Here is a 12,377-nt window from a genome sequence, read left to right on the forward strand (position 1 = left end):
GTAATGCATTTGTTAGTGTTTTGAGCTTTCCTTTGGTCTAGATTACTGCTCCGCCAAATAAGTTTTTTTTCTTTTATACTAGGGCAAGTGATTGCTGTGCTGCGTTTGCAATTGTAATGATAATTTTCCTGGGAATGCTAAATTATGTCTTAATTTTATTCAAAAGCTTTTATTTTCAAGGCAATTAAACTTACTGTTGATTGATATTTACCATCCAACTTTCCTGGGACACTAAAAGAATATGCTTTATACATAATCTTCCATTATAGCACATTGCTTGAGAGTAGCTATTTGATATAACAGCATTCAGTTGAGTTTTCAAACCAAAGAACAAAAATTACAGCAATTTCACTTGAAATCCATAAATCCATGCACAGGATTGCATTCAACAGAATCACTAGATGCTATTTGTTATTCAAAGATGAATGAATCAATAGAAAAAGAGAACTGATAAATCATTAGTACTTTAATGCAGAGTGGAGAGAGAAACTAATAAATCATGCATTTCAAGCACTTGCTTTCCTTATGGCATGTTTGAAAACATAAAACATGCAATGATGAGATGCAGGTCAATAAGAACGAACAATACCAAAACTGCTGGGAGTAGCATTTCATTTTATACCATAGGTTTAATGAAACACTAAGCAAATACTAGTCCATAATTTCTTTAAACAATCAGAGAATCCAACCATGCCATGAACACCTTAAACAATGACCCAGGTCATTATTTCCAAATAAACATTTGAAATGTCACAGAGATGGGACTAGAGTTGGGGCGTTGCTAATTGCATGCATGATTTGCTTCAATGAGTTCAATATTATTACAGGTAGCAATTTATACTAGAAAGGAACTGATACAATCATTTACTTTCTCAAGTGTACTTAACTGATCCATTAAAAATTACAGACATCTATACTCATAAACGACAGAAAAAAGCAAGAAATCAGCTATTGAGCTTTAACTGTGTTGTATGGCCTATTGTCTGTGAAAGTGAGAATTTTAATTAGAATTAATGGGTAATTCACTTTTTTCCAGAGTTTTGGTCATCACAAAATTAAACATAAGACTATAAATATTCTCCACAATGTTTAATTAATTGTGCATTAACCCATTTCTCTCAAGCATCTTTTCCTGAATCTTTGGTGGGAAACACAGTTTATTAGGCACATAGTTTAAAACATCAATATTTGGTTACTGGTGTGGTTATGAATTTTCTTGTAGATTCACATGCAGAAAGGCATAAGGCTTGTCATATTACCACACTTGACTGCCAAGTAACATGTTTTCACTTATTTCTGGAATTAAAAACAAACTAAACAGAATCAAAACCACTTTCTATTTTTCAGCACAAGAAAACTTTATACCTGATATTTTAAATTCCACTCAGCAGCATTAAGACGTCAAAGAAAACCTATTTAGGTACAGCAAGGTATCATAGACAACTATTTAATAAAATCTTTCAGTTAAAAGTTTCTCCTGAAGTCATAGGTTAAAGATCATCAATACACTGTTTTATTCTAAAAGGGAAAAGTAAAGCAATCTGTGATTATGATCATTGTAGCATTACTGATTACTGCTTATTAATAATTGGAACCACACTGAGAATCATATTTCCCGTGGTACTTCCTTTTTTATGTTTCACAGGTTTTTCATAGAGGTTAGTAAATGGAAGTTGGGAGAGGAGTGGGTGAGAGACATAAAAATCTATGGGGATGCATGCAACAAAAATATGCAGTATCACTTCATGTAAACTTCTGCTTTCTTCATGCAAAGATGCCTATAAAAACTGAGACAATAAATTTTCTAATAGCTGAATTTTACATTAGCTCAGTAACAAAAACTGTTAAACCAATTCCATGATTTTGCATGAACAGGAGACTTGAAATGGTTCAAAGATTTCCAGCATCAGTGTTCCATGGCCCAATTATGCTAATTAGACCTCTAAGAATGAAATGATACAGGGTTATTCCTTGCTTCGGTTTCTTGTTCTTTTGACGAGGGAGCAGAACAACCCAGTTTTTGGAGGAGGGCCCATCAGCATTGGGGCTTGGTTCTTGTGTGTAATTTTTATCTACGATAAAAAAAAAGAGAGAGAAAGAGAGTAATCTACAGATATAACACCAAGTTCTGAGAATTTCTGTTAGGGTACTAATATTTCATGAGCTACTGAAACACCCCAAGTGTAAAAGGTAGTTACAGAGTTTCTATGATTTCAAAAATATTTTTTAAAGGAGATAAAGATTTGCATTTAAACCATATTCTAATGCTCAGGGTACTAACAAAAAATAAAAATGAACTGAAATCATATTTTAAATATCATGTTACTTCTAAGCTCACTTGTAACACCCCAAAACTCCTAGTTTAGGCTACATGATTATCTAGTACAATTTATTGACCATTAGCTACATATTATTTACTTAAGGCAGGAAAAGATGCGCCATCATAGGATTCAAGAGTCCCAGTTATAGCCCAATGTGAAGATGTACTTGGTGTCAAGGCAAGCCTTATTTATCTTGCTAATCAGATTGTTTCTCTCTTTCCACACGATCTGCAAGGTTTAATTTCAAAACAATCATTAGGAATGAAAGTCAAAAGTTAACGCGCATAAAAGGTCAGCAATGATGAACTGGCGTTCTAATTTGTTAATTAATTGGTAATAGAATAGAATCAAATATTGAAAAGCCTGGTTAAAACACTTTGAGAGACTGTTCTAAAGCTACTCGTTTTGATTTCTTTGATATAAAACTACGAATCACCTTAAATGAGACAACCTTAAAGTAGATTATGTCTGCAATTTTCTCTAATTCAAGTCTAAATTAGAGAAGACATTTTATGAATATATGCTATGCTCAAAGCTAATTGAAAGCAATTATCAAAGTGGCATTTTGTCTGTGACTTTAAGATACATTGTAGGATAATAAATGATTCTCATTATGTAATAAAAAGGTCTCATCTTGCCTTTGGGCTAGTGACGCTAAGAGTTTTTCAAAAGCAATCTGAGACATTTTCTTTGGAGAACTGCGACTAACACAAGAACCATCGCTTATTAAATATCAGTTGTCACCTGCACAGCACTCGCATCAGAGATGAGTATTTCTTTCAAAAAGAAACACCACCTCATTAAAAGCTGCAAGAATATATCTCTTAAAGTGCATACCTGACATTTTCAAGTTAAAATGAATATCCTTCACTTGTCATTCACTAATAGCAATGAAACAAAAAAAAAATGCATGTCACGTGGACGGGATCATTAAAATTGGCACTGGGGCTTTTGGGAAATGGAGATTTACTTCACGGTCTAGAAAGACAGAAGTATGTCAAAAACCTGGAAAAATGAACAACTTTATTCAACTCTGTTGGAATCAGGTTATTCTTGGAAGAGTCAGTGTTCTCTTTACTGTAAAAATAAATTGCACCTGTAAAAGGCCACTAGGCTAGACCAGCCCCAACTTGCTAGGTATATGATTTTTATTTTATTTTATTTTTGTTACTTTAAATTGAGGAACTGATAGCCAGTTAAGATGCCAGAGTGCATCTATCTATGTAGACTGAAAAAGATGTCCACCAGATTTTCTCCTTAATTCGGTTTTAGATTACACTGTACCTTATGCCAGTGATCTTTGAGCTCCTCTGAACCCTAGCTTTGTACAGGACCTAACACAACATCATTTATTCATGTCACGAAGTTTATTGAGCCCCTACTATGCTTCAGACACCATACCAGGAACTTTTAATAAATAGATAATGCACAATCTCCGTCCCCAAGAAATTATAGTCAAGTAGGAAAGAGAAATTTAACAAGTACATTCAACAGTGTTACAGATGCTGAAATAGGAGGCTAAGCAGAAAGGCACCATTTGTTTTAATGCTGAAAGTGAAAAGGAATCTCTTTACACAAAAATTTCACTTTAAAATGAGTACCTGGGGAAGCAGTTATCACATATTACTTGTATGATAACCTTATATTCAAACAGGACATTAGCAGCTAAAGAAAGAAAGTATACATTTCTGATTCACAGTTGCTGGACCAAATCTGTTAGAGGGTATAATAGTATTACAAAATTTTGCAAAATAAGGTCATTATTACAAATTATTGTTGTTAAGACATTGGAAGAAATATATTGTTCTAGACACTTATATAAGGTTACCATCAATTTATGACAAAGCATAGCCAAAATACCACAAATTATTGTGTATGAGATTTTGTTTGGTCTTGGCTTTTTTAGGTATTTGAATTTTGTTTGCTCTTGGCTATCTTTATGTTGGCGATCCTTTTTTGAAAGAAATCACGTTATTCCTTCAAAAAAATAGCACAGTATCTCATTCAGTGCTCTTGACACAATGGGACTCTTAGTCCGTGCTACTGACTAATACAGAATTCTGGTTTTCAATTTCTAAGCAGGATAACGGCCAGTTCTACTTTAAAAATTATCTACAATATCTCTTCTTGGTTGTTTAATTACTCCTATGTTCAGAGTACACAACTCTTTCTTGGATCTAACACTATTTATGTAAAAAATTAAACCTACATCTTTTTTATCTGTTGTTTATGGAAATGAAAAACAATTGGCTGTGTTTTCCTCCGAGGGGAGGTAAGTTGGAGGAAACTAGCATTCAGGAAATGTCTATGACATATCCTGGCTCTCTACATACATTATCTCATTGGATAATTACATGACTTTGTATATTTGAGCATAAGCAAAAACTACTCCATTAAGGACGAGAATAATTCCAGTCCAGGTGAATTGTTGGTGTTGTAGTCACACAAAGTCCAGGTGTGGGCTTCAGAAAGTTGTAGAGACTTAAGTGCAACTTCAGATTCAGATTGTGGGAAACCTGGGTAAGGAGCCCTCACTAGACCTGGAATAATGACTCAGATGCCTGTTTTGTATACATTCCATGCTCTCGTATTTTTATTTCTTTGAGAACCTGCTATCGACTAGAAACACAATGAGTAAGGAGCAGATTTTATCCCTAAAGAATTTAGAATGTATTAAGTTTCAGCAATTTGAAGATATGAACCAAACATTAGGCTCTCTTTGACTGTTTCCATAGTTACTTTTTAGGTGTTCCTCAATACATCAAATATTTATTGAGCACCAGCTATGAGCAAGGCATTTTGCAACTTGATTTTGTTTAGTTTGGAAGAGAATCTGAGATTAGAATTGAGAGAGAATGGTGGGCGATCATAAGCAATGGTGATGGGGCTCCTAGAAGCTGGAATGGCTGCATGAAAGCAGAAAAACCTGCTTAAAAAGTGCAAGATAAATAATGTCAGGAATAGAATGGAGACCTCCTATTTTGATACTCTTCATTTCTATGTATCCCACGCTCCTTTGGAAAGTAACCGTGGCAGAAGACAGGCACTTCTACTGTCCCCTGACTCTTTCTACTTCTATCTTTCTATTTCACATTAAGATTGGACACATCTAAAAACATAAATGAGAAAAAACTTGATTTCAGTTTCAGTTTTACAATTATTCAATATGAAATAAAGATGCACACATAGAAATCAGATCAAGGATTACAAGACACAGTTTTCTTGTTTCTATCGCATTGTCAGAGTTGCATAGTATGATAGCTCCACCTCATAATTGTAATACCAAGAATAACAGGAATTAAAAATAACAAAATTTGGCTTTTACCGTGTGCAGAGCATTATGCTAAGCACTTTATACACGTTATTCAGATGCTACCTGTTTCATCCATCTCTTTGAGTTGCCCTCAACAAAAGTCTACTCTCGTAAAAGCATTTTTTATTGCGGAGTGTAGAATTGAAGTATGATTTCATAAAAGGGATAGAGAGGGGATTTATGTCTTATGGCAGACAGTGAACAGTGTCTATTGCAATTAGACATTTGTCTTCCCTCCAGACTTTCCTTAGCCCTACCAAAGTCGAGGGAAGAGAGGAGGCTCTCCCCTGACTGGTTCTCCGGGCAGGTTTGACCCAACTCATTGGTACTTTCTTTCCTAGTTCACTGTTCCTCAGTGTCAAATGTTCCTACCACCTTTTATAATTCGCCCCTGAAGGCCACATTGCCCATCTAAGGGCTTGTCAAAATATTCTGATAAGATTAAAACAGAAACAGATCCATTCCCTTCAAGGAGTTCTCATACCTGCTACCAAAAGAATAATTTTTTTCACAATTTTATTATTACATTACCTGGTTTTATCATTCCATCAAGCCTGGGAGGTAGGTGTCAGCATCCTTATTTTATGATATAAGACAAGAACTTAGACAGGTTCCATAACCGGCATTCCACCACTCAGGCTGGTAAGTGCAAGAGCTAGGTTTGCGAGCTGCTTCTCAGCTCTCCTAAGCACACCGTGTTAACGCCCACCTCTGCACCTTTGTTCCAGCGATTGCCCTTTAGAACCTTCCCTCCCTTTTCTGCCAATCACATTTTGATCCTTGTCCTACCCAGATCAAGTGGCACATTATTGTGAAATGTCAAAGCACACGGATAAAAAGAAGATTCTAAATGTCCACTGAGAGGAAAAACAGGTCACTTACAGAAAAATCAAAATCAGCATGGCATCAGACTTTCTCAAAAACTTTAGTGCTAGAAGACAATGGAGAAACACCTTCAAACCCAAGAGGAAAAGTTAATTTTATCCCAGAATTCTATCGTTAGTCAGTGTATTGATTAAATGCAAGGGGAGCAAGACGACATTTTCAGTCATAAAATGATCTAGAGAATTTACCTTTTATATCCCTTTGAAACATATTTGAGGGTGTTCTTCAGCAAAACAAGTGAGTGGACTAAGAAAGATTCAGGAAACATAGGATCATATTGACAACAGGAGATGCTAGAGAGGATGTGGAACAACGGGGAGTCTCATACATTGTTGGTGCGAATGCAAAAATGGTACAGCCACTTTGGAAGACAGTTTGGTGCTTTTTTAAAAAACTAAACATACTCTTACCATATGATCCAGCAATCATACTCCTTGGTCTTTATCCCAAGGAGTTGAAAATTGATGACTGCACAAAAACCTGTACACAGATGTTTATAACAGCTTTATTCATAATTGCCAAAATCTGGAAGCAACCAAGATGTCCTTCAGTAGGTGAATGGATAAATAAACCATGGTCCATCCAGACAATGGAATATTATTCAGTGCTAAAAAGAAATGAGCTTTCAAGCCATGAAAAGACACGGAAGAATCTTAAATGCACATTTTTAAGTGCAGGAAGCCAATTTGGAAAGGCTATGTACTGTATGATGCTAACTATATGACATTCTGGTAAAGGCAAAACTACAGAGACAATAAAAAGATCAGTGGTTGTCAGAAGTTAGAGGGGGTGGGATGAATAGGCAGATCATGGAGAATTTTTAGGGCCGTGAAACTGCTCTCTATGATAGTATAAAGGTGGATGCATGTCATTATACATCTGTCCAAACCTACAGAGTGTACAACACCAAGAGTGATCCCAAATGTAAACTATGGACTTTGGGTGATTATGATGTGTCAACATAGGTTCACTGATTGTATCAAATTACCACTCTGGTGGGGGTGGCGATAATGGGGAGGCAATGCATGTGTAGGGGCAGAGGGTACGTGGGAAATCTCTGTACCTTCCCCTCAATTTTACTGTGAACTTAAAAGTGCTCTGAAAAATAAAGTCTATGAAAAACACCACAATGACAACTGAGACCCAGGATAATAGATTTGCAAGAAACCTAGACAGAAACCTGCAGGAAAGGGCTTCTGCCATTCAAAGAAGGGGAGTGGGGATAACAGATAAATTGATGTGTTAGAGCTTTAAAGAAAATGAGAACTATTATAATGATGACTTTGCAAAGAGAAAAAAAAGATTCTAAAAGTATTATAGGAAAGAAAATGTGATTGTGGGTTCTACAGTTGATAAGTCAGTCTCCATGATTGTATATTTTATATTGATTTAAACAAAATTATTATATAATTTTTCAGAAACAGAACAGCATAATGGTTAAAGATCAAAGTGCCTGGGTCCATCACTTCCTGTCTGGGGACTTTGGGAAAGTGACTGTGACTCATTTCCTTCACCGATATGAAAGAGATTTTAATATAGGATCTGCTTCATTGGGTTCTTGTAAGTACTAAATGAATCAATGCACACAAAATGCTTAGAATGTTACCTGGCACATAAAAATCACTCAGTACGTATTAACTCTTACTGCTAAGTAAGAGAATTAAATAGAGTACTAGAAGAGTGTTAAAAATCGCTTTTCTGGAGCATGAAGTAATACCCAAAACTAATAGGTCAAAAACCGGCAGCCAAGTGTATTGTTTACAGATACGGAGTAAATGATCAGAAGACAGCCAAAGAATTCGAAGAGCAGCCCTGGTGACACAGAAGTGATGGCACAGAGGCTGGCTATTTTTCTTGAAAGTCTATACATTCTGGTTTTTTCAATGTGCATATATTATTTTGGTACAAACGTTAAATGATTTCTAAAAAATCCCTCTGCAGGTAATTGTCTTATACTCCAGTGTTTTTTTAAAGACTGGCACCTGAGCTAACATCTGTTGCCAATCTTTTTTTTTTTCTGCTTTATCTCCCCAAACCCCCCAGTACATAGTTGTATATCTTAGTTGCATGTCCTTCTAGTTGTGGCATGTGGGACGCCGCCTCAGTGTGGCCTGACGAGCAGTGCCATGTCCACGCCCAGGATCCGAACCCTGGGCTGCCGCAGCAGAGTGCGCGAACTTAACCACTTGGCCACGGAGCCGGGCAAAAGTGGTCCACAAACCAGGAGCACAGATATCGTTGTTAGAAAAGTAGACTCCCCTGTCCCACCCCAGACCTTCTGACTCAGATTCTGCTTCGTAACAAGATCTCCAGGTGATTCATATTTACGTTTAAATTTGAGAAGCCCTGGTCTCTTTGTCATTTTGCTTCTCTTCCTAAGGGGTAAGGCCAATAAGAATCTGTTGACTGACTGACTGACCAGCATCTTCTTATATTCACCCCCAAAACATGTGGCTGAGAACTAATATTAAGGGAACCAAATAACCTATTTCACTCAGCTTTAATTAGCTTTGTTGTTAATCTACTAGGTACCAGCTTACTTCAGTTTAGTGCTAGGCATTCCAAATTGAATAGACATTTTTTAAACATCATTGAGGTGCTTATAGTTTAATGATGATAACATATGCAGTAGTGGAATGTGATATACAGTGTACTACAGTGATATTCTCAGGATACAATGGGAGCACACAACAATGCCATTCAGGTCATGGTGGAAGGGTAGGTCATAATTAAACCCAAGCTTTCGTGTTGGCACAGCAGTTAAGTTCACAGGTTCCACTTCGGCGGCCTGGGGTTCACTGGTTTGGATCCTGGGTGAGGACCTATGCACTGCTAATCAAGCCATGCTGTGGCAGGTGTCTCACATATAAAGTAGAGGAAGATGGGCACAGATGTTAGCTGAGGGCCAGTCTTCCTCAGCAAAAAGAGGAGGATTGGTGGCAGATGTTAGCTCAGTGCTAATCTTCCACAAAAATAAAAAAGCAACATCACTCTGAAAGCATGGATTAGGGGCTGGGTGCCATACCAAATGCAGGGAGATCAGATGGGAGCTTAGTGCAATAATCTAGAAAAGATGTTAAAAGGACTTTAGTTCCAGCAGTGGCAGTGGGAATGGAGTAGGAGGCAGAGTTGAGAGATATCAAGGAGGCACAATCTATAGGACACGATAGTTAATTGGATGTGTGGAGTATCGGAAAAGGGAAAGATTCTACAATGACTTTCAGGCTTTTAGCTTTGTTTGCTATGTGTGTGATGATGCTTTTTATAGAAAGAGATGCATTTTGGGCAGGAGTGGAAACTAGGAAGTTGGCGAACTCAGTGTGGAGTGTGATATTCTGAAGAAAATGTTCAGTGTCATTTGGATATGTAGATTTGGGTGTGATGAGCCTATAATAACATCATCCATTGAGAAGAGATTAAAATATTAATATCAGATATTAGAAGCGAATGTCAGGGGCCAGTCCAGTGGTGCAGCAGCTAAGTTCACATGTTCTGCTTCAGCGGCCCAGGGTTTGCTGGTTCACATCTGGCGTGCGGACCTACGCACCACTTGTCAATCCGTGCCGTGGCAGGCGTCCCACATAAAACAGAGGAAGATAGGCATAGATCTTAGCTCAGGGCCAGTCTCCCTCAGGAAAAAGAGGAGGATTGGCGGCAGATGTTAGCTCAGGGCTAATCTTCCTCAAAAAAGAAAAGAAGCAAATGTCAGATACTAGACTGGGTAACTGAGAAACACCGACATTTAAGGGTGAAGCAAGAGAACGATATCCTATGAAGAAATTTGAGTACACACAGCCAGAGAGGCAGATGAAAAACCAGAAAGAAGGAGCATCGTATAAACATTTCCATTCAAGCCTCAATGTGGCCTATTCCTCTTCTGTTAATGAGGGTGAGACCTTCAAACTGCATGTATCCAGGCTAGGCGTGCCTCAATTTGTCACAATGGTATACATATAAGTAATGTAAGCTCCTATATTGTTTATACTAATTCTAAATCTGAAAATCATTATGTTTGAAAGTTACATATTGCAGGATATTTAAGCAGTTTGTCATGGGGTTGGCAAGCATTTTCTGTGAGGGGCTAGATGGTAAATACCCTAGGCTTTCTGGTTTCTGGGGTCTCTGTAACTATTCAACTCTGCTGTTAAAGCACAAAAGTCTCCACAGACTTTATGTAAATAAATGGGTGTGGCTGTGTTCCAGTAAAACATTATGTCTGGAAACTAAAATGTGAATTTCATGTAATTTTAATGCTACAAAATATTAGTTTTCTTTTGCTTTTTTCAACCATTTAAAAATGTAAAAAACCATTCTTAACTCTTCCGCTATACAAAAACAGGCAGCTGTCCAGATTTGTCCCAAAGGCCATAAATTGCTGACCCCTGATGTAATTACAGTCAAATACTGAAAATAACATCTAGAATTATGAGGCATAAGGTGAAAGAAAGGGATCTTAATTTAAAATTATGATTTAATGGGTCAATAGCTAAAAGATGCATAAAAGTGGAAATAATTTCATATGGCATATCTTTACTATATTGAGTGCCACCATTCAGAATTTATTCTGTGAAAATTCTGAATTAGAATATACACTAACTTTCCCAATTTTGTTAATGTATCCCCTGATCAAATTTGGCTTAAATGCATAATCTCTTTACTGCTTTGCACCAGGGTAAGCCTAATAATATTGTGGTTCTTAGAAAGTACCTCAGCAGGTAGCATTTTGCTTTTTAAATATTCTCCTGTATCTAGCCAAAATTTTCTTCCCTTGCTTCATCTCTTTAAGAGTTTATTATCACTGGATTTATTCAGCTACTTTAAAAATGAATGGGGTGTTCAGAGCAAAATAAATGCCGTAGAATATCTGTGGAGAGAGCTTAATTTAGCAACTATCTGGAAGATTAAAAGTTACCTAGCTTGATTCTGGAATAAGATTGTCTCCTTCCAATAATGGAAACCATTTTGAATTCATGCATATAGCTGAGCCATATGACAGTGGGAATAAAGAGCATGCTAAATTTTTTAGGTCCATAACTGCCAAAAAGCAAAGCAATGAAACATAACAATTTTCAAAATCCCTTTGCCAGCTACTTTATGATTCTAGCCATTATTTTCTGAAATGTTAGTAATTTCCAAGTTTAATGTTAAAGGATTTGATCTAACATTAAATTCAGAGAAATCATTGTGAAGATTTATAATAAAATCTTTAAAAAATGGGTTTAGGAGGTTTACTTGCTGATGAAATTCACAGGAATTTTAAACATGTATGGTAATGAGGAAAGAGAAACTTTTCCCTGAAAGTGATGGGCTATTTGGCCACATTATAGGGGAAATATTCACTCCTGGATTTGAAATCTCTTTTAAGATATAAATTTGGTTCTCCCTTCCAAAATATTTTATGGTTGTAAGTTGGTTGCCAGGAAAGGTCAAAGAAATTTTTTAAAATCTTTTTTATAATTTCCATGTCTCTACAGAGAAATTATACCCACAAGTTTAACCCAGTAACTGTTCTTCTTTTCCTGGGGGCTCTCCAAAATTTTGGTCGGACGAAAAAAATAAAAACAAAACAATACAACAAATAATTCCCTCCAGACTACACCCAGAGAATATTCACAATATTCATAACTTGTGATTCTACCTTTCTTAATGAATAATATTTTATATACTCTTTCTTGTGTGGTCTTTTCACATAGCATAGTGGTGAAAATCATGGATTAGAGTCACTAAGCAAGGGTTTGAGTCCCAGTTTGCCCACTGGCCAAAAGACCTCACACTTTTGGGCCTTGGTGTCTATTTATTAAAGGAATAATAATACACTTACTTTATAGGACCATTGCAAGTACCAAGTGAGGCTATGC

The 12,377-nt window shown here is 36.6% G+C and overlaps 1 protein-coding gene across 9 annotated transcripts in view; it reads right to left on the reverse strand.

Annotated features, from left to right (window-relative positions):
• Positions 1-445: 445 nt before the first annotated feature.
• DGKB (diacylglycerol kinase beta) overlaps positions 446-12,377 on the reverse strand; it is a 675,344-nt gene continuing 663,412 nt past the window's right edge. For all 9 annotated transcript variants that reach the window (XM_070264567.1, XM_023639309.2, XM_070264566.1 and 6 more), the window contains one exon: positions 446-2,072. In XM_070264567.1, coding sequence (XP_070120668.1) covers positions 1,965-2,072 — 108 coding nt within the window. In that variant the 3' untranslated portion in view covers positions 446-1,964. The remainder of the gene's footprint in view (positions 2,073-12,377) is intronic.

This window comes from Equus caballus, chromosome 4 (genome assembly GCF_041296265.1).
Source record: "Equus caballus isolate H_3958 breed thoroughbred chromosome 4, TB-T2T, whole genome shotgun sequence".
Lineage (NCBI taxonomy): Eukaryota > Metazoa > Chordata > Mammalia > Perissodactyla > Equidae > Equus > Equus caballus.